The sequence below is a fragment of the Epinephelus lanceolatus genome, chromosome 6 (assembly GCF_041903045.1).
Source record: "Epinephelus lanceolatus isolate andai-2023 chromosome 6, ASM4190304v1, whole genome shotgun sequence".
NCBI lineage: Eukaryota > Metazoa > Chordata > Actinopteri > Perciformes > Serranidae > Epinephelus > Epinephelus lanceolatus.
This window is the reverse complement of record NC_135739.1, coordinates 38,222,363-38,245,854: the sequence shown is the minus strand read 5'-3', so window position 1 is coordinate 38,245,854 and position 23,492 is coordinate 38,222,363. Positions and strand designations below refer to the sequence as shown.

The following is a 23,492-nucleotide window of genomic DNA, read 5'->3' as shown; positions in this document are numbered from 1 at the left end:
TTAGGGTGTAGACTGATTAGGAAAATCAACAAAATTAATCTACAAAAACTTTAATAATTGATTATTTGTGTATTTTATGGACCAAAGATGACATTTTAAGACTGGATGATTTACTGAAAAAGAAACTCCATGAACAGATTAATCAGAACTGAAAGTAATTATAAGTTGCAGCCCCAAAACCAGATTTCATGTCAAGCTTTATGAACCTGACAGCAGTAATGCAAACTTGTACTATGTTATTCTGGAGCTGTGTGGGACTCACTGTGGTGCCCATGCGGTCCAATGTGTCCTCGTTGATGGGGTAGCGGAGCCTCATCTTGCGGTACAGAGGATGTTTCTCATAGTGGCTCACAAGGTCCACCAGGCTCTCAAACTCTGCTGAACTGCCCAACATGAAGAGACGGCCTTCTTGATGGATGCGACAGTGTTTGATCTTCCCCTCCGCTCTGCACACAGATGGAGAGAGAAAGAAACTAGGCATTAAAACAACTTTCCTTTTGGTGGTTTTTAAGAGAAACTCTCAGACCAGATGAGTCAATGTTGTATCATGTGACAGAGCCTCAGTGTGTTGGTTCTCTACCTGAAGGAGATGGCATACGAGTTGTGTTCACTGCGTTTTCGCACCAGGAACGCTCCATCTCTGGGGACACGCATCAGCATGTGTTCAGCCTGAACACGAGACAGACTAGAGTGGTACCACCTGGAGAACACAACACCATTTCATTCAGTACTTGATGAACTGTTTTCTCTTCTGCGTTCACACAAACCAAAAGAAAAAAGTGTGCCATCTTTGCAGACAGCGGTCACTCACTCTCTGCTCTCGTGTGCGTTGGGCTGAGGCACAGGGTTGCCCAGCCTCATCTCAAACTCGTTGCAGCGCAGAGGCGTGTCTCTGTAGTGGCAGATGAGGCGGTAGAGGCTGTCAAACACCAGGTTGTCAGTCAGGTAGAAGCGGGTGGAGCCGGACTCCTGACGTGAATGGATCCTGCAGTGTTGGACCCGACCAGAGCGCCTGAAAGAGGAGGAACAGGATGGAGTTAGTATGATGATCTCTACTTATCTGTCATAGTAATAATAAGAAAAAGAAGAATCTGGCAGGATGGAGACAAGAACGGATTTAAAATTTTAATATTTCTATAATTTGCTCAAGTTTTAAATCGTTGCTTGTAGTGCTTTCAGAGAAAAACATGTACTTTTTTCCATGCAATAAATTAAAAAAAATCAAGTTTATTTTATTTTATGTTTTTCAAAAGTATTGAGTGTATGTTTCTTTTAATCAGATTTTGTGACAAATGATCACATTTCACTTAATCCTTCTTTTCTGTTAATTTCATATTCAGTTCACTTCAGATTTTTGGACAACAAAATTTGGACAAATGCGATGTCTTCTAAATCTCTTTTTGGCTTTAAGATTGGAGCTGTGCTGTTTGCAGCTATGATCACATTGTTTTAAATCTCTAATTTCTTTTTTTATTTTATTTTACTGTTTTCTCTTCTCTACTGAAAAACAAAGACAGAGGAGGTAGCTGTGTGGTGTTACCAACCAGAAGGAGAGGGTGTAGTCTCCCACAAACGTCTCACTCTCCCGAACCAGGAAGGTGCCGTCTTTGGCTCCGCCCTCGCAGTACTCCTGTAGGAGCTTCTCAGCCACCTGTCTGCCGTCACGCCCTCCACCCAACTTCCCGTGGAACCAGCGCTCTGCACAGTGCTGATCGTTGTTGTTACACTCCTGACCAGTTAAAAAAAGAGGGATGAACAAAAAAAAAAAAAAAAAACAACATAGCATCATCTTTATGTGATTTATACTTCCTTTTTCCTTATTTATTTATAATCATCTCCCTACGTCTTTTCCTTCATCGTCCTCCTCTTCATCAGCTGTCTGGTAGTGAGACGTTTCCTCTGAGTAGTAAATCTTGTTACTGGTCAGGACAAAATAGTGTGGAGTCCACGTCTGTAAATAACACAAAAAACAGAGTTCAGTAACACTCTACACTGCCTGTATGTGTGATGCATGAGCATTTAGACACACGCACGTGGTCGATGGGATCCTCCAGGTAAAGGATGCCGTTCTTCAGGGAGTTGCTGATGTCATTCTCGGAGTAGCTGGCTGATGTCACCTCCTCATAAAGCGTGCCTTCCACCAGTTTCTTGTGCTGTGACACAGTGATGAATATTGAAAGGGAGAATTACTACATGCACACACCGTGTTGTGACTTCAGACCAACTTTCTCTCATCCAACATGTTTTTATGGAAGTCAGAGATCTTGCTCAGTGACATAATAACTTGAACATGAGTTAGTAGAGTGTGGGTTAGCTGTAGATCACCTGTATCCTTATTCAGAGCCCAGAGCCTTTTTAAGGACGTAGCCTCAAAAAATGGCTCCTTAAGATTGCCTGACACCTACACTGAGTCTGCACCTGCTCCCCAAATCACATGCTCCCGCCCTGTGGTTCCCATCATCTACAGAGGTCTGTATGTGTTTGTCTTTGTACCTTGATGAGGATCTTCCTGCGGAGTTGGTACGGTGAGGGAAGCTCCTCTGCGCTGTTATCGACTGGCTTGGTGAGCAGCAGATCTCCAAACACCTTCTTAAAGTGAGTGGCCATGTTCCTCTGTTGGACCACACTGCAGTGGTCCTCAATGGACAAGATCACAGGATACCTGCATGGACACAACAGCAGGAAGAGTTAATCTCTAAAAGGAATAAAGAAATAACCCTTTCTTCTGTAACAAATCTGCAAGTTGGTGTTCTTTCACCTTCTGGTGTTATTGGTTAAATGTGTGCGACCAACCAGGTAATATGAATGGCAATATATTGTTAACTCTGATATAGTTATGTGCCGGCATTGGTCACAAACCCAGTAAACACTTTGCTATACTATAAAAACCCTCTCCAAACATGGCTAATACATAATTTTAACTGTTTCGCTACACTACACTGTACAGATAGACTTATGATGATATATCAATAAAAAAATCAAAACACAGTTCAACTTTCCACCAGCAGGGCTGATGTTTGCTGCAGTAAATGGCCTCTTAATCCACTCACTCTGATGTGACGAAGGCGTGTTCTTTGATGGTGTGCAGCACATCCAGGAATTTGATCTTGGAGGTTAACGTGTGACCATGGTAGATGATAGGCAGGTCGTCAGGTCCGTCCCAGCAGTCCACTGAGATCAGAAACCACAGATTTAGTCGAAGCCCAGAGGACTGCTACTTAAAGCTAACATTTAATTTTCTTCTGAGTTCAAATCAAAAGTTGGAGACTCTTACGTTCAATGCAGCGGCAGCCCATCCTGAGGCAGCGGGCGTAGGCTTCTAGAGATGATTCACTGGAAAACTGGTCACCTGTCAGGTAGCTGAGAGAACAAGAACATGTAGACAAGTTCACAAGAGCAGTGGTGATCACAAAAATGAAAAATGCCATTAGAGGAAATAAGATTATTTGCATTCTAACTGAGAGTTAGGTTTTCATCTCATTTCATACTATATTTCATCATTTCAGTCAATAAAATGTTTTTGTTTTGTTTTTAAAAAGAAATGCAACATGCAATTTATTATGAAATAAAACTGAACAAAAAAAAACCCAGCAAATCATCACATCTGAAAAGGCAGACTCAAAGATTATTTGGCTTTTTTTAAATAAATGGTTTAAAATGATCAGTTGATTCAGTTTGTTCTTTTCTTATTGATCAGTAAACTGATTCATCAGTACTTTCAATAAAAACTGATGTTGTTTGGTTTAAAGATGGTAAACAGGGGAAAATGCTAGACTTGTCGGTATCAGGAAGGAAAAAGTGGTATCAGTATCTCTAATAAGTATATGAGGCTGCTACATACAGCTATCTTTTATTGGCTGCAATGTTTAAGCTAACTGCTCATCAAACCATGTGTCATATCTATTTCTAATAATGTTAAATGCACATGTAAAACATGCAATTAAGACAAAGTTTCTATTTCAGCTGCTAGTTCTTGAACTAGACTAGGCTGAACACTAAAACTAAGCTAGGCTGAGCTTGTTGCTGCAGATGCTCAGTCCCTGCCAAACGCTCTGTTTCTGTCCTCACGGTGTGCTGGTGTCGGACTGATTAATTGGTGCTAGTTGTTTACATTATTGTGGCGTATTCATCATAAATACAGTTCATCTGATGCTCGTTCTGTTTTTGTTTTTCACCGTTTCATCACTACTACAACTGCAACTGAAGCCAGTATCTCACTATCACTTTCCTCATTCATATTTTAAGAAGCTACGAATTCTATTCAGCCACAAAATAAGCCTGAAAAGCTTGAAATCAGAATGGAAGTTCAGAGAGTTGTTGCATAGAGATGATACACCGTATCATCTAGTTGCATTGGTGTGAACCTGCAGGTTGTTACAATGTTGCAGAACAGCGCGTTGCAAGTAGTTGGCAAATAAGGTGGCAAATGAGCAGATTTTCCAAAATGTGGTGTGTTTAAATCATTAGTATCTCCCTACAGCTCCTTTAAATACAACTATAAGATCTTCTTGTTGAGTATATGGAACCCTGAGACAAGATATGAACCTTTAGGCACATTTAAGACACAAATGTTGAGACCTACGTGTTGTGTGAAGAGGAGATCCAGTACTGAGACAGCGGCCTTTTCATGTCATCAGCAACAACAGGCGAGAGTCGAGGGTCACATACAGAGTTCTCTTTGGAGAACAGGAATGTCAGGAACTAGAAACATAACGTAACACATTCACACTGTGAGGCAGGAAATAAAAGGACAAACTGCACAGTTTATTTCAGCTATGTCTGCGTTTCACCTCATCAAGTTGTAGCATGGGTTCAGACTGCGGTCCGCCCCTCATGTACCCTGTAAGGAACTCTCTGACACGACTCAGATCTGACGCCCAGGACTCCTGAGATGAGCCAGACAAAGAAGTCAGCACAGAGCTGTTTAAGATAGCATTTTCTGTGTGTGGCGCTAAATGTGCTCAATACCTTCTGGTCCATCTGTAAAAACTTCTGGAAGTCGTAGAGGGAGATCTGACAAAGCTCTGGTCTGTCAACATTCCTACAAGCACAACATTTTTCAAGATGTCAGACAACAGAGGATTGAAAATTAAAGAAAAGTTCAACCGAAAGAGAGGGCACACATGATACATAAACATAAAAAAACCTGTCTGGCAGCTAAGCTCATTACTCTACCTAGGCCAGGTCTAATTACACCACTTTTAAGGTTAATGTTCCATAACGTTTAGAAAATGTTCACATTCAGCCAAGGAAAAAAAACACAAAACATTAAAATGGCTTAAACACATGGAAATGTTTTACTTAACAGAGAGCCAAACCTCCCTTAAGGCACTGATAAGTTAAGTGTTATTTAAAGGTAGAGGGACAACAGTGAGGGACGTGAGAACAAGGGAGCAGACACTGAGGAAGAGGAGGTGGTGGAGGTGAAGGCGGAGGTGGAGGAACTCACCGCAAAGGGAAGGAGAGCTCCAGCTGCTCAATAATCTGGGAACAAAAGGGGAGGAGCCAGGTGACAGACAGGTGGGAAGGAGCCAGGTGAAGCATAAACAGTAAAGTGAGCGTGGTGTGGTGCGAGTGCAGAAGTACTCAAATACAGTACTGAAGTGATTCTGATGAGCACAACCTTTACTTTTTTTTTTTGTTTATATTTCTATCTGATGGCCGATGTTACTGGCTGTGCTGCAGGTTCAGACTGTACAATAAACATTAGACAAGATGCTGAAATATTGCTGGTGTATTGTGTATCTCCAAAATAAATTTTGAAAAAAGGCATGTTGTTGCAACTCGATGCCACAATAGAATATAGAGTTTTACAGAATTTTTATATCTGATAGATCTTAGCATCTATAATAATAATATCAGCAGACTCTTGAGACTTGCTTGAGTTGCGTAAATCCTGCAGTGAACACCAAGTCTGCATCCTTTTTTGACAAACTTACATTATTATAGCTCTGTGATGCAGTTTAACTGCAGATTGTGTTGCACTGTTGAGTCTGCTCTGCAAAGCAAATGCAAGCTCAACAGAAATTGTTGTTGATGTTCACTGTGCGGGGTCAGACAACTTTTAGGTATTTAATTGAGTCGGTCTTTTGATTTTCATTTCCTATGAAACATAGATGGAAAGCAATGGCTGCCTAGAATGGTTGGGAGATACATTTGGAAATCAAAACTTACAAAGCATGTATTTAAAAAATGCCAAGCAAAATAAAACTTGCAGCAACACTGGTAAATGATGCTTAAACTCTGCCTGGAATAATCTTCCAAATAAGCATTTTTACTGTGATATTGTAATGGAGTATTCTTTCATGGTGATACAGCTGCTTTTATTTCAGTAAAAGATTTAAGTACTTCTTCCATGACTGTGAGAGTTTGTATGATTGTGTGCAAAACCCAAAACCGATACTCACGCTCTTCTGTGCGTCAAACATCAGTGTTTTGTAGAGCTGTGAGAAATTGGGGTAGGACAGGTCGCTCCTGGCCTCCACCTCCTGTGTAAACAGGAAGGATGAGGGTTAGATAGCAGACAGCAGACAAAGCTGTGAAGACTGAACATCCAGGATAGGACATTCAAAGAGGCAGAGGAGCTGCAGGTAAGAGACATTAAAATTACAAAGTGATCAGACTCATCAGACTTATATTCTGCTCTGACCTGCAGCTTGTCTTTAAGAAAGCGCATGTTGGGGACTCTGTAGTTGACCTGAGGCAGCAGAGCTTTTACATCCTTCACTGTGATGCTGGAAAAGAAACAAGAGAGAGAGAAGACATCAACATTAAAGGGCCAGGAGATGGCGCTGTATGGTTTGAAGAACTAATGTCACTGTTTGGATTTTACATTTTCAGGCTGAAAAAGAAAACTATATTACATGTACAAAATATTCTTTTTTTCCCCCAAAACAATATTCCTACTAAGCTGTTTACATGGCTGATGAGAATGAATATCCCACTAATAATCCTGTTTACATGCAGCCGTGCATACTATGATAAATGTGCCCTAACGTGTCATTATCACCTCAAAATTTAGAAAAGTGGAACAGCTGGAGCCCCTTGTGCCATTTTGTTTCTTTACATCAAAAGCACCTCTGCACCTGCCTTTAAAACTGTTGGTGAGTTGGTTTATTGACAACGCTCCTAGGACAATGCATAGAACGAAACGTAAACATGCAACAGGCAGGGCTGTACCCAAATATTCAGATATGCGAATATTCGTTTCTACGGGTAGGTATTCGTTATGAAAATTTGGTATTCGATATTCGTTTTTTTATTTACTTTTTTTTTTTTTTTAATTTTTTTTTTTTTTTTTTTACATTTTTTTTGGTGCTAAATGTAGTCTTTTTGTTGTTGGTAAATGTAGGTTATCAATAAAAATCAAAACTTTTACATTGCATTGTTAAAAATGTGAAAATATAGTATAACCTACCAACTGAGTTTGTGCCACGGCACGCTTGAGTGCATCCGTCTGAGGCTGTGGATCAATGCCAAGTTTTACCACTTTATCACTATTCCCTCTAACTTGTAGCTGTTTTTTCGTTATCTTTTGAATTTAATATGAATTATGGAACCATTTTTGTCAACGTTTGTTTCCCCAGTTTTGTACAATAAATTATTGTTTAAAGTTTAAACAAGTTTCTTTTGGAGTGCGTGACACACGTGTGTTTTGAAAACGACCGCGGACTGTCACCTGCTCAACGCATCAGTACCTTCAGATGCCATGACAGTAATAGCCAATAATGTCAAAATATCATTTACAGACCGATTTAACAGACGATCACTGCTGCCCGACCCGCAGGTCCATTTGTGGGTCCCGTGGGTTACGGGTCGACCCGCGCATCACTACTCCGCTCAGTCTATAAAGGCTGTACACAACAGTAAGACTATAGACATTATATTCTACTCAGGCCGGCAGAACCAGCAGCGCATCGGCTCTACGTGTACGGCACTGCTGATTAACCATTTTAATGCAGCACAGAGTGTCTGCCAGCAACCAATTACTTGCAGAGGCTTTCTAGAACTTGTTTCAACGGTTCCGATTTAATCAGAAGACAAATTAAACTGAATGACTAGCCAATGTGAAAATCAAAAGAAAGCATAGAATAATGTACTGAAGGAGACTGTTGTGCCATCACATTTTTTTTTGGTTTGAGAGCAAAGATACGCAATACAATTAGGTCCGAAAAAATCCCCCCCAAGTCCCCCCCAAACTCAACTACAATAAGTTATGTTTAAAAATACCGTTTCATTAAAAACCAAACACCAGTTTTTCCAGACATCATGTCAGACCATGTTAACCCTCTGAGACCTGCTGGGTTGTCAGCGATCCCGGCAGACCATCCTGTCCTGGCTCGATACACTCAAAACCTTTAAAAATTGAATAGGCGCCTAACTAAAACAAAATGTTTATTGCAGAATTATGACTAGAAAACTTGACACACAGTGCTGAGCTGCATCCTAATTTCATTTTCACATTCCCAGCTTTCGGGTGACATGTACCACTTCTATGTGACATATATTGTTGACCTGCTATCTCCCCTGTAAAAGATCCCCTGTTCCCTTCGAAAAATGACAAAAAAGACAAAAATGGGTTTATGTGGGTCTCAGTGGGTTAATACTGTAATCTCATCATTAACCCCATTTAGTAGCTGTCCTGGAGCTTTTGATCATGTCATACACTTCTCTTCAGCAGATGTTGTTTCTGCAGCTGTTGGAATAGTAGATGCTCAAATTTGATGGCTTAAAAGTGTAGCTGTTTCTAAGGTAAAAGAAACAAACTTTTAAGCTTGACTTTTAAGCCAACACTGAGTCCTTCAATCCAGGACGCCCCGAACTTTTAATTTTTGGCGCAAATACCAATTGCTGATCATCTATGAGCTAAATTGGCAAATACGGTTGTCATAGTACCTAGTGTAGCAGTATTGCAGGTGAGTTTGACTGTATTGGGTATTTTACCATGGGGCAGAGTAACCTAAGCTATGAATGCTGTGTGGCTATACCATATCAAGTAAAGAACCACAAAAACTCAATCTAGTTGGTTTCTTATTCTGTCAACAACATGCCTTTACTGAGTCTGTTCAATCAACACAGCAGAACAAAGAACTCCCAAAGAGCAATGCAACAAGTACCCTACAGTAAGTGTAGAGTGACCTCTGAAATACACAATGTAATCTGTCTCAGTCAGTGTGTGTGTGGCATGGGGCAGGCATGAGGACACCACTCACTGCAGCGGGAGTTCATTTGAAGTAAGGTATTAGCACTAATCCGCCCCCCCATCACGATCGGCCACTAGGAGGCATTAGTCCTGATCTACCAATCACTTATTTTTACTGAATATCGGCTGATAACAATTGGCAGCTGCTTGATCTTGTCATCCCTACTCAAAAAAGTTAAAGTAAAAGTAGAAAAAAATATGGAATTTAACATTTACAACTCCACAACAGCTGGGTAAAGTCCATCTGCTGTAACAATGACATGGAGCTTGTGGTGAGATTGTTTTGGTTTTTATCAATAAAAGTGTATATTTGCACAGGAGTTGTTGCAGCTGCTTCTGTGAGGTTGCTGATGTCTCTACCTGGACATCGCCTTTTTTTTTCTAGGACAAACAGCAGATGGATTATCACTTTCACTGATTAGCAAAACACATGCAACTTTCAGCCATTAGTAACAGAGTGAGGAAGGATGCGAGAAAAGCAGATAGAAAAAGAATCCAAGTCAATACACTCAGAGAATCTTTGGGGTCAATGACCGCCATCACTGCCAGGTCTGATTCATCTCTCCACCCGCTTCCCTCTGTCTAGCTACTGTTACTGTTACTATTTTCACAGGAGACAGGAAGTTGCCCTCTCCCAGCCCATCGCATCACTTCCTGCTTCCTTATCAGGCGATGGCAGGCTGTTTGTCCTGGAGCGGCTTCCACCCAAACAGAAGCCTGGACTTATTAATGTGAGCACAAGAGCGAAACGGACAGAGAAAGTGTGTGTAATGTATGGAGCCTCGGGGTGTGGATGTGTGTGGAGATAAAGGTCGGCACACACTCCTGACACGGGTGCAACATGCTCTTTGATGACATCTGGATCTCGTTTCACCTCCACATTCCACCTGCTGCGACAGACTGGCCAATATGCATCCATCACAGGCTGCTGTGAAAGCTCTGAATGGGTGTTGACATGTTTGTGGCGAGTCACCCACCTGCCCTCGTGGTTCCTGTCCATGACCTCAAACTGTTTCCTCAGCCACCTACAGAGGGAGGGATGGAGAGAGAAAATATGAGAGTGAAAGAACAATTATGACAAAAACCAAATGGTCTGACTGAAATTAAAAATAGAAGTCACACACATTTAAAAAACAACAACAAAAAAACGTGTGATCACTGAAAGCTGAAATTCATTAATCTGCTGGAAACTGAAATTAAAATACACTGTTTGTTCTGACTTGTGTACGTATTTGGTCAAATATGTATTTACCAAACAGAAGAATGCTGAGCATTATTCATTTTTCAACAGTGCTAGCGCCCCCTACATTAACATTCTCAAGTGGGTGTCAATTTTTGGGTTTCAGCACAACATACGCAGTTTACCATAATGGTGGCAGATTAACCCCATGAAATTCTAATTCTAATTCTAGCTGCCAACCGCGAATTTGACTGTCCCAAGATGACTTAATCAGATATTGATCCCAGGCTGGCTCCATGAATAGGTTGACAATGGGTCGCAAATATGCACTTGCTAGCTACATACATGTAGGGCTAGGTAATATGGCCTATAAATAATATCACAATATTTTTTGGCTGTATCGCGATACACAATATATATGTCAATATATTAAAATCTTCTCTGAACTACTGTAAACTGCTATAATGCTTACTACTAAATAAACTACTGTTACAATCAAATTAGATAACTTAATGTGATAATAAAGCTAAATAAAGTAGAGTTTTAATAAAGTTAAATAAAGTAAATAAGTATTTTGAAGCATCTGGCTCAACTGCAGCAGAAGTGCTGATGTTATGCTGTGAACCTGAAGCTTTCGCTCAACAGGTAGATGTTGGCAGTTAGCAAAAAGTTAAACAGTCACAGTGGTGTTAAACGTGCAGATTTATTCACTATAAACAGGAAACAAACAAATAGCTCCTCAGTTCATACATTAATAATATTTGCAAGTCACAGTGGTGCTCTATGGTTGCAAAATGTGACTATATGGTCGAGGCCTGGAGCCCTGCAGAAACATTTTATACATCCCACATGAAACAAGCTGTGATGCATTGAGCATAATCAATAGTTTGCCCACCATTATATACATGACAATGCTATATAAAGACTGAGGCTAACACTAACAGATCCCAAGCAAAGAGTCAGCATCCTCACCAGCTGTAGGAGACATGTAAATAAAGAAACAGCATTGTTTTTTTACTGCTGTGTAGTGTTGTCACAATACTGGAATTTCTAGCTCCAACACAATTTTTTAAAAATATAGATATTTAACTCTTTTTCGATACCACGGGGAAAAAATATTAACAATGGGAGCATAAAATTTGAATTTTCAATTTAAAGATAAATATATCAAGGCTATTCTTTTCTTGATTAGTAGCACAAAATAGAAGAATAACTGTAATAAATATTAACAATAAGAGAGAGAGAGAGAGAGAGAGATAGCTGGACAGCTGGTACCAGTGTAGAGTATCGTAGAAAAGGATTACTGAAACCATTTCAAATATTTAAAATCAATATGTATTGATTAATCAATATTTTTGACAATACAACTGCAGTGTATTACCATACACCGTACAATGTTATTTCTGTAATGATGAACATTACAATATCACTGGTATTTCAGCCTCATGCCTACCATTCACTAGAAGATGTTGAAATGACGAAAATCTGACACCCACTAACATCTATAGACAAACTTAGTTTTAGTCACACACTATAAGATTTTGCAAAGACGGGGGATCTTGCAGGATCACTATTTACAAGACTACAACTACTTTCCTTTTGTGAATATTTCCCATCCTGCTCCTGATGGAAAATATTACACCAGACTCCCTTTAAGAGATATGATAAAACAATTCCAATTGTTTACAAAGACACATACTCTAGAAACACAAGGTAAGAGGTGTCGTATGTAATTAGTATTCATTTTAGCTCACCACCAGCCTACACTGGTTAGCTGCTATAGTTTAGTGGGAAGACACTGTGGGAATGAGAGGTGAACCATTTCAAAAATTAAGATTTCTCACTAAAATAAGTGGTGGTTCATCAATCAGATACACACCCAACACCAACTCTTGTTCACTCCACAGCTCTACCAGTTTCTCCTTTTATTCTACAGTCCAAGAGAACTGAGACATGTTCACGTTCTTGTGCCCCTCCATGTTTACTGTCTACCCACTTTGCTGCTCCCTGTTTGGTGCTGAAGAGAGTGCAGCTAAACTTCAGTATTTGCATGAACCAATACCAAAAACTAATCATAATATTAAACAAATCTGACTTTGTCAGAATGGCAAGATGAGAAAAAGACCGACATAAGACAACTTTGCCCGAGCTTGATGACCATTTCACACCAAACGATCAAGATTACGGTAGCGTGCGGTAGGTGCATCAACTGAGGTAAGACTCTCATGATTTTATTGCGACATTGGAAATTTGTCTGAGACAGTTATATCGCTAAAAAAGTCATTTGAAGTAAGACTGGAAAAACTTAAATATTGAGCTTACAGACTTTGTATATTTTCTAATGGTCTGTTTCCACATTTTATATTAAAAAGAGTCTTTCAGGATGAGAATAACCATGGAAAAACAAAATGGATAAATAGTTGATATTTCCTGACACAAAAAGTGAGGAGAATGTCTAACTTTAAGCAACAAGTTGTGGGTCGATACAGAAGAGTCTGTACTTGTCAGACCCAGTGAAAGCTGATGAATCTACAGTTTACACAACTGTCACACACAGACAAAATTAGCTATTTCATTTCCTCTGACCGCCTCCAAACATATACCGCTCACATTATGTCCACAACCTCCCTCTGTTCTCCTGCTCGCACCACAGAAGCCAAAACTGCCTCCGCACATTCATCTGGAGTAAATATTTTCATCCCAACACAAATATTTGTCCTCTCCTCCAACCAGCACCTCCAGGTCGCTCCTTCTCTTGATGCAACTAGATATCACTTTATTACACATACAGGACATGTAGGACAAGTTGAAGGATTTATTAATACACAAATAAATAGTTAAGCAATGCTTAAAGGAATTACTTTTACCAAAGCTGTTGCCAATTAATTTTCTGTGGATCAATTACTCAAATAATTTAATAATAGTTTCAGTACTGGGAGCACGCTGCAAACTACTTTAAAGCCTGGGGTGGGTGTCTGACACTCAACAGATAAAATATTCAGTGATATATTCCTTTAAATCATGACTACATACAACAGTCATACACACCGACACACACCTGTCTATCTGTTGTGGGGCAGGCGCTCTCTGAGTGTCAATCATCAGCCAGTTGAGACCAGTGATCCACATGTTGACCTCCTCCTCGCTGAAGGCTGCAAAGACACAAAGACAGAGAAGAGAAAGAAAAGTGTAACAGTGTCTGACTTTGACGAGTCCTAATTCTAAAAATGTCAGATTGCAAATTCAGGAAACAAGCAGCTAAAATAAATGTTTATTTAAAAGCTTCTTTAATCAATCACTCAATCAATTATTTGTAACATGAAGTCGCACACAGTAACACTCCAGTGAAATGTGATCTTGTCAGCTCCTTCAACTTGTATGGTGCAATGTAGTCCTTTTTTTGCCTCTTACATTGTAGGCTGCTGCTTTGTAGCTGTCTGTATATCCAGATAGGCTGTACTAAGAGTGTTTATATCATTCTGGATGGTTCTGGTAATCCATGTTTCTGGTTGTGGAATGATTTAATTGTTGTTTTGGGTACAGTTGCTTCTGTTGTTTTACAAATTAAATCCACCACAGACTCAGTGAAATCATTGTTGTCATCTGTGACGTCAGCTGTGGTGTCCTGGAACATGCTGCAGACTCTGATTGGCTTTATCTCTGGCGTCACTGAGGGCATGTGTCAATTAAATGCAGATTCAAATTCATTGAAAGTCAGGTCTTATTTTGTAGTCTTGTCCATTACTTTTTTTTAAGTGATACATAAGATGTGGAAACATTAAGATGTCACTAAAAGTCAGGCAATCTGAATAGTGGGAAATTAGACTGAAGTTTAGCCAGATTACCTAAATCAGTTTAATCAGAGGTAAAACAAACAGTGAGTGCACCTGAAATTATGGTAATTATCCCTTATTTCTCAGGAGCAGGTCAAAGTTGAACCAAAATGTCAGTCTATAAACTGTGATGGATGTTTACAACATCAGCGTTGTCATTCTACAGATCGATCTGGGTCTCGAGACCACTTTTTGAAGGTCTCAGTCTCGTCTTGGACAGGATCACATTTTTACTAAGTCTTGTCTGGGTTGATTTCAGCTCTGTTTACTCATAGAAAACAAAGAAAAAATGCCCACACATAAAATTCACCTCTGCAAAGCATTTTGATTATTATTATAAAGATATTATTATTATAAAGACATTTCTCATGGTACACTTGTACATACACACATATAGACCGATCAGGCGAAATATACAACCACTTGGCGAGTGAAGTGAGTAACACTGATAATTTCGTTACAATGCAATGTTCTGCTGGGAAACCTTTGGTCCTGGCATTCATGAGGATGTCACTTGATGCACTCCACACACCCAAATACTGTTGCAGACTAAGATACCACAGGATACCCCCAGAGGTCCTGTGTCTATGCCTCAGCAGGTCAGAACCAATCTGATCCAAGGAGGCCCCACTATGGATCAGGGGTACCTTTGGGGTACCAGCACATCCCTGCTCTCTGTTAAGGTGGTCTTGACTACAGTATCATACAACATACAATTTTTAACTGCTCACTTTTCCTGACGCATGTCAGAGATGTTACTCTGTTCCAAGATCTCAGAAAGAAACTGGATTACATTGTAATTATTACTGTTTATTTTTTTAAGAGTGAGCGAATAAAGCAACTGAAATTATACTCACAGTTTTTCTACATACAAAAGCAAATATAAATGACATGGAACTTCCTGTTATTCCGGTTTTGCACATCACTATACCATTACCTTTTGTACTACCCATACTCCCACCATAAACAAAATGTCTCTCTAGATGTATACTACGTTTGTAAGGATTTATTTGTTCACAACTGTATGTATATTTTTTATTTTATTTCATTTTATTCTATTCTTACTTAAATATTTGAATGCATGTTCTATGTGTGTGTAGCATGAACAACTCCTGGCATGACCTACATTTCAAAGCACAGCAAAGTGTTGTAAAATGACTAAAATGTAACGTTGTGATGTGAAAGATGCTATAATAACATAAACTCTTCTGTTAGTGGAAGCATAATCTGAGAGTAATAGTAGAGAAAAGGTTCAACAGATTTTAAGTCATCAGAGTAGCAGATATTGGTCAGACATGCCTGTCAATGTGACAGACAGTAACTGTGAAAGCACATTGGGTGTTCCAGGTAGACACATATAGTATATATACACACTGACCAGCAACACTGAGCGTCCGGAGGCGAAACTCCAGGCCATAGAGTACGATGAAGCAGTGGGCGGAGTCCAGTTTACGGGCCTCCTCCGGGTAGCGCTCAAAATCACGGGAGCCCTTCCCCAACCGCAGCTCCCGGATCTCTCGTATGTCAACTGAAGGAGGGAGGAAGGAAGGAAGGATAGTGTTGCATGAACACAAATATGCACACCATAAATCACAGTTTGGCACGTTGTTCATTTGCCTGCCAAACACACAGAATCTGCTGTCGGAGAGCTCAACAAATGTACTCTGTGTGTGTGTCCACAGAGCCAAAAAACAGACACACAAACATTTCAGCTGTTGGTGGCAGAATGCTCCAAAAGTCTGCAGAGGTTTTAAGCAGCAGCAGCCAAACAAATAGACACTTTTTGTAACTTTTCCTTCACATATGTGAGAGCAAAAGAGCAAAGTGAAGCCTTTAAAATGTTGCTTCAGTCTGCTCTTACATTAAAGAACAAGGGTTGTGATGACTTAGTTGAAAAAACATATGATTATTGTGCTTGCTTTCCCCTCGCCCCAGTGTGTGTCTTCCATGTTTTATTACCATTACATTCAAGCTTGTTTCTCTGAAAAATAAATACACAACAATCTTAAAATTACCTAGTTGATTCAATAACACTGACCACAGTTTTAGATGTATTTCCAGAATCCTCACAGACTATACAGTCATATCTGCATAGTAAATTAAGTAACTGAGATTTTGGACACATAGTAGGTCTAATTATCATTTTAAGAGGAGCTCAAAAGTAATTTTCACGACTATAAAATGCAGCACATTGCATAGTAGGATTGTTAGCAGAAAGACGTTTAAATATAATGGGGGACAGTCAATGTTGCAAACTATATAGTAGGGTGTGTGGATACAGCTTTCAAGGATCAGTGTTCAGAAGGATCACTGGATATTTATTTTTCATAAAAACAAAGGCTTAGCTCTGTGACTCGTATACAGTGTTGGGGGCACAGTACAGCAATATATTATGTTTTAGCAGGAACAAAGTAAAAAAAACGCACTACCAACAGGATTTTGGGTAATATTATTATATTTACAAAGTCTCGTAATGTGTTAACATCTGAAATAAACGTTTTTCATTTTTCATTTATCCACAGTGTTCCCTTTCTGCCAGTGCGCCATCAGAAAAATTATCTGAAGGTTATTGTGTCTTGTCATGTCATGTCATTACAGGCTACATTTTAGAAGGGTGCAGGTGATCGGCACATTTGGGTCATGTTGTACTGTGCGGTATAATGCTCAGTTGTTTTTTTCCTTGTACCAGTGATCAGCACATCTGGGTGATGTTAGTAGTCTATATATGCTGGGTATGTTTCCATTCACCATCACCTACAACTGCAGAGCAACAAAATGTATTTGTACATATATACAGTACAGGCCAAAAGTTTGGACACACCTTCTCATTCAATGCGTTTTCTTTATTTTCATGACTATTTACATTGTAGATTCTCACTGAAGGCATCAAAACTATGAATGAACACATGTGGAGTTATGTACTTAACAAAAAAAGGTGAAATAACTGAAAACATGTTTTATATTCTAGTTTCTTCAAAATAGCCACCCTTTGCTCTGATTACTGCCTTGCACACTCTTGGCATTCTCTCCATGAGCTTCAAGAGGTAGTCACCTGAAATGGTTTCCACTTCACAGGTGTGCCTTATCAGGGTTAATTAGTGGAATTTCTTGCTTTATCAATGGGGTTGGGACCATCAGTTGTGTTGTGCAGAAGTCAGGTTAATACACAGCCGACAGCCCTATTGGACAACTGTTAAAATTCATATTATGGCAAGAACCAATCAGCTAACTAAAGAAAAACGAGTGGCCATCATTACTTTAAGAAATGAAGGTCAGTCAGTCCGGAAAATTGCAAAAACTTTAAATGTGTCCCCAAGTGGAGTCGCAAAAACCATCAAGCGCTACAACGAAACTGGCACACATGAGGACCGACCCAGGAAAGGAAGACCAAGAGTCACCTCTGCTTCTGAGGATAAGTTCATCCGAGTCACCAGCCTCAGAAATGGCAAGTTAACAGCAGCTCAGATCAGAGACCAGATGAATGCCACACAGAGTTCTAGCAGCAGACCCATCTCTAGAACAACTGTTAAGAGGAGACTGCGCCAATCAGGCCTTCATGGTCAAATAGCTAGGAAACCACTGCTAAGGAGAGGCAACAATCAGAAGAGATTTGTTTGGGCCAAGAAACACAAGGAACGGACATTAGACCAGTGGAAATCTGTGCTTTGGTCTGATGAGTCCAAATTTGAGATCTTTGGTTCCAACCGCCGTGTCTTTGTGAGACGCAGAAAAGGTGAACGGATGGATTCCACATGCCTGGTTCCCACTGTGAAGCATGGAGGAGGAGGTGTGATGGTGTGGGGGTGTTTTGCTGGTGACACTGTTGGGGATTTATTCAAAATTGAAGGCACACTGAACCAGCATGGCTACCACAGCATCCTGCAGCGACATGCCATCCCATCCGGTTTGCGTTTAGTTGGACGATCATTTATTTTTCAACAGGACAATGACCCCAAACACACCTCCAGGCTGTGTAAGGGCTATTTGACCAAGAAGGAGAGTGATGGACTGCTGCGGAAGATGACCTGGCCTCCACAGTCACCGGACCTGAACCCAATCGAGATGGTTTGGGGTGAGCTGGACCGCAGAGTGAAGGCAAAGGGGCCAACAAGTGCTAAACACCTCTGGGAACTCCTTCAAGACTGTTGGAAAACCATTTCAGGTGACTACCTCTTGAAGCTCATCGAGAGAATGCCAAGAGTGTGCAAAGCAGTAATCAGAGCAAAGGGTGGCTATTTTGAAGAAACTAGAATATAAAACATGTTTTCAGTTATTTCACCTTTTTTTGTTAAGTACATAACTCCACACGTGTTCATTCATAGTTTTGATGCCTTCAGTGAGAATCTACAATGTAAATAGTCATGAAAATAAAGAAAACGCATTGAATGAGAAGGTGTGTCCAAACTTTTGGCCTGTACTGTATATATTATGTAGTATGTTCTTTTGGTGATCCACTTAATGTAAAAACATTTAAAAGGTTATAGTCCACCCTTGTGTCAGGGTCTGTCAACTTATTTTTCCATTAAATAAGTAATGAAAACATAAATGAACAGTTACTGAGAGCTAAGGGTTAACAGAGTGGCCGAGTCAGGCGACCAACCACAGAGTCTGATGTAAACTCTGGACTCTACTTTGACACTTGCAGCAGTCGCCACACCCACAAAGAAAACCCCGGCTTATTGACTTAGCAGATGTCTTGTGCAAACACACATAAACGTACGCTCATAGATGCTCTGGCATTCACACACCAAACACAGACCTACTACAGCAAACACACACACAATTGAAGTGAATGTCACTCCTGTAAGCCTGGGTGCTATTTTCCTTCAGCCAAATAAAACACAGTAAAGTAAAGAAAGGAGAATAGAGATTTTTGATATCAAAACTTCCCACTAGGACAAAGTGATCTCCCAACAAGGAGACAACAGGGGACACAGAGGACAGAACAATCACAGCCTGTTGCTGGTCTTTATCGGGCTAAAGCGAGCCATCCTCAGCAGGTTGTATACAATCCTGAATCAAACAGCCCAGAGGAGAAAATCTGGTTCCTATCTGAGCCTCCTGCGTGTGGAGATGACAAGGAGCACGTTTGGCATGAGATAAAGAGAGAAGTCCTTTATCCTCAGATGGAAATGTGTCCATTACTTAGTGGAAGGAGGGCCCAGAGCTAGACACAGCAGAAGAACGCATATTTGAATCTGAGCTCTTACTCACAGGTGTCCTGTGCCGTTTTAAACTTTTAAAGGAAATTCTGCAACAAACAAATTCCCAGTTTAAAAAACACAACCAACAATGAGTTACTACCCACAAATATTGTTTTTAAAACCTAAAAACTATTAAAAATACATCGCTGAGCCACAATGTTGCACTGGGTGACATATTCCTTTATTACAATGACCACAAGCACAGTCGTTTTTTTTTGATGAATCCCACATACTCCATCCTACTGCCACAAATACTCACTAGAGCATCAAATGCAGATTAATCCGCTGTTGGACATAGTCCTAACAAATGGGCTATTTCCTGTTTGTTTGAGAGACACTACAGTGAGCAGCTGTTTTACACGATTTCTGAGCCTTTCTTTCATAAATGACACAACGTAGGCTATTTGTGAGCTGTTGTTGAAAGTATACTGAGTGGGATTTTCCTACTTTCCTTCTTGTTTTGCTATGTTTGTGACACGTACAGACTACAACCTTTGTGCGATGGCGTGTAGCCCCCAGCCATTAACAGTGCAGGGGGGGGGGTCAGGAATATATGAAAAGGTAGCAACCAGCTAATACCAGCATGCATCCAAGAGGAAGCTATGAAAACTGCTGACACAACTTACATAGCAAGGCAAAACAACAAATGGACAAAGCCCGTTCCAAAACGAGACTGAATCTGGGGTTAGCGTTCACTGTCACAGGTGAGCACTGAAGGAGAGCATGAAGAGTGATGCAGAATTGGCCTAGCTTGCTCAAGTGTTCCCACAATAGTGGGTTGCAGTGTAGGAAGGAGAGACAAATTTGAATGCTGTGTTCCTAAACGGTGGAAGTATACCTTTAAAGATTTACGTGTTAAATAGGAACCAAAGGGCTCGAGGCTGAGAGCCACATACAGGAAGTCAGAAAGTATTCAGGGATGGACATGCACATAGTTGCTGCTGTTCTTTAGATGGGATTTGTTCACAATAAAAAATATAAAAACCCCAGCCTTATTCTTTAATGCATCAGAAAGATCCCTCTAGTGGACGATATGACCACGACCCTTTTGGGGAAAAAAGGCGGCACAGCATCTAACTCCATCAAACTCCATCCAACTAACTAACAATCACAGCGGCCGATGTGTTGTCAGAGATAAGTCAGCTGAGCTTGATCATTTCTGTAGTGTTAAACTTTGGTTCTTTAATGAAAGATTTGTGTTGAACTCTGAGGCATACAAGAGGTTGTGTTAAATAGAAAACTTGGGCTTTGTAGAACACATTTTCCTGATAAAGTTCTAGTACTGGTATTGAAAATCAGGTATCACAAGTTATCTGAGTACAAAGTGCTTTACATTCGATGTCGACTCATTTTCCTCCAAAACTGACATCAACAATACCCCAAAAACTGCTATTTGTTTTTCTCTGGTCTTTCCCATTATTACTTCCTGCCATTTAGTCTGGACATTGGACACACACCCTGCATGTCTCATTCCACAACAGAGAGACCGATAGGTAAGGAGAGTACACACACACACACACACACACACACGGCATGATTCCTCCCACTGTGGCCTTTAATCCTGGTCCAGGCTATAAACATGGTTGTGATAAAGAGACACACACACACACACACACACACACACACACACACACACACACACACACACACACACACACACACAAAAACTCCTGCAAGGAACTGGTTTGATATCAGGTTTGATGAACGTAACAGGAGGGAGAGTTGAGGGGAATCGACACAGTGAGCCAACTGGAGACACATCAGAGTAGAAGACATTATGAAGAGTCTCCTAGAAATAAAACATACTGTAATCACTCCGGTGTGGGACAGTTACTGTCTCTTTTTTCAGTCAGTTCTCAGTGCTAGTACTGAATAAAAGGTCCCTGAACGCACCACAAGTTGTGTGCACTGCTGACCTGAAACCACCAGCCGAGGATAATTGCAGTGCACTTCCAGTGAAACAAACTGTTCCTGGTACAGCTGGTGACATCACTCCCTACCAGATGGCAGAAGTCTACTTGGAGATTATAAATGGCAGTGAAGCAAATGATGGGAGAATGAAAAATAAGTTACAGGGCGGGTTATAAAATGGATGAGCGAATGGATAGATGGGAAGCTGATTGAAAAGTGGTCAAATAAAGAGGCAGATAAATGGAGAGGGGTTAGTAAAGAGGCCGATGGAGGGCTTCAAGTACAAGAACTGACCCTAAACCTGGGTAAGGGCTGTCACTTTTTATTCCAAGTTTGAACATGGAAAAAAGATTGAATATTCAATCTGTAATGACCTGCTCTGAACTCTGAATTTACAGCCTATAGGCACAACAGAAAAGTTAAAGTCATTAACCTTTCAATAAACTTACTAAATTCAAACTTTCTGAATAAGTAACAATCTTAATTGGATTAGTGTCAACTCAAAGGTGGCTGCAAATTTTGGCAAAAGGAATCTGCATCCAAAAGAAGTTTTTGCGTGATTCTTTACAGGACCGCATCAGTGCATTTGCTTAAAGTTGCAAACACACTGATACAGTCCTAATCACGCTTTAGATCATTTCCTATTGGTGCAAATCACCAAACCAACGCCTCGTTTGTGGTCCATGTCTCAGCTTCCTGCAGAAGATGCTGGACCTTTTGTTTTCCTGCAGCCAGCCAGTCGGGAAGCGAGACACTCCCTGATAACCCTGCACTTCCTGTGCCTCAGGATTTAATACCTCCACTGTTTGCCAAAGCGCTCATCTCAAAGAAAAACAGCAAAGCTGAGGGAGAAACTTTATTTTAAAGCAAACAGTAGAAAAAAAAAGTACGAGGCAACAAAAACAAAGGAAGGAAAAGCAGGACAGAAGGGGGAGGTGAGAGGAGACAGAGTGAGGGGACAGATAAATATGAGTGAGATGTCTGAGAACAAAATGAATGACCTTAACATTTAGAATGAAAGTGAAAGAAACTAGAGCGAGAAAGTGAAATGGGAGGTCAGAGAAAATCTTGAAAATGAGAAGGGTGTTTAGGTGGGAGTGTGGGGGAAGGAAACTGGGAGAGGACAGCTGGAGGAGGAAAATAGAGAAAGGAGGAGGGAAGAAAAGTGGGTAGCTGAGAGATAGAGCTGTGGGAGATAAAGTGAAGGAGAGACCTACTGAGTTCCTGGAATGTACTGGTGGTTTGTCCAGAGGGAGGTCGTTCGTAAAGGGCCGTTTGTGGGTTATGAAAATGTGTATTTGTTCGTATGAAAGCAGTGCTTTCACCATGCTGGGATCAGGAGATTTGGCCTGATTGAGCGGTGGAGATGTTCATCGTGGTTTCATGCAAGCTCAGACTGGTAGTTGGTGTCCCTTGGATTAGTGAAGGCGCTGTTTATGTGGTTTATGATTATAGATAAATAATTGGCAAGGCTCCCCGAGCAGAAACAACACCTACATGTGTGCAGCTGCCATTAATCTCTGAGCTTTCGTAGAATGACGAGGGGGGGATGGGGTTACTGGAGATGGAAAAGAAAACTGCGGAAGCCCTGAGAGCGCAGCACACTGTAACACATGCAAGTAGATAAAATACTAGCAAATGAAGAAAACATCTTCCTTAATTGGACATCACATTCAGAAACAATACAATACAAAAACGCACTGCAAATACAAAAACATGCTGCAAATTCAGGTATTTGCTGCAAATACAAGAACCCTTTCAAATACAAAATTACACTGCAAATACAAAAACGCACTACAACAGAAATGCGCTGCTGATGAAGACACATGCTGCAAATAAAGCAGCACGGCGCAAAGAAAAACAAATTTGCTCTGTAAATACAAAAATGCTCTCAAATACAAAATCACGCTGCAAATACAAAAAACACACTCATATACAAAAATGCACCACAAATCCAAAAACATGCTTCAAATGCAAAAAAATGTTAAGAATACAAAAAAACACTGCAAATATAAAAACGTGCTTCAAATACGAAACGTGTTGCAAATAAATAAACGATCCACAAATACAAAGACATGCTGCTAAAACATAAACATGCCTTAGCATACAAAAATGCACTGCAAATAAATGAAAATGCTGCAAATATAAAAGCGTGCCGCACA

The 23,492-nt window shown here is 40.4% G+C and overlaps 1 protein-coding gene across 2 annotated transcripts in view; it reads right to left on the bottom strand.

Moving 5' to 3' along the window:
- LOC117253479 (1-phosphatidylinositol 4,5-bisphosphate phosphodiesterase gamma-1-like) overlaps window positions 1-23,492 on the bottom strand; it is a 42,891-nt gene that overhangs the window by 10,671 nt on the left and 8,728 nt on the right. For both annotated transcript variants that reach the window (XM_033620961.2, XM_033620960.2), the window contains exons 2-19: window positions 15,594-15,743; window positions 13,441-13,534; window positions 10,180-10,227; window positions 6,650-6,734; window positions 6,408-6,488; window positions 5,450-5,484; window positions 4,969-5,041; window positions 4,791-4,886; window positions 4,583-4,701; window positions 3,275-3,360; window positions 3,051-3,171; window positions 2,494-2,662; window positions 2,034-2,153; window positions 1,844-1,951; window positions 1,545-1,729; window positions 812-1,012; window positions 581-700; window positions 263-446 (exon numbers count right to left, since the gene is read on the bottom strand). In XM_033620961.2, the coding sequence (XP_033476852.1) occupies window positions 263-446; window positions 581-700; window positions 812-1,012; window positions 1,545-1,729; window positions 1,844-1,951; window positions 2,034-2,153; window positions 2,494-2,662; window positions 3,051-3,171; window positions 3,275-3,360; window positions 4,583-4,701; window positions 4,791-4,886; window positions 4,969-5,041; window positions 5,450-5,484; window positions 6,408-6,488; window positions 6,650-6,734; window positions 10,180-10,227; window positions 13,441-13,511 (1,902 nt within the window). In that variant the 5' untranslated portion in view covers window positions 13,512-13,534; window positions 15,594-15,743. The remainder of the gene's footprint in view (window positions 1-262; window positions 447-580; window positions 701-811; window positions 1,013-1,544; window positions 1,730-1,843; window positions 1,952-2,033; window positions 2,154-2,493; window positions 2,663-3,050; window positions 3,172-3,274; window positions 3,361-4,582; window positions 4,702-4,790; window positions 4,887-4,968; window positions 5,042-5,449; window positions 5,485-6,407; window positions 6,489-6,649; window positions 6,735-10,179; window positions 10,228-13,440; window positions 13,535-15,593; window positions 15,744-23,492) is intronic.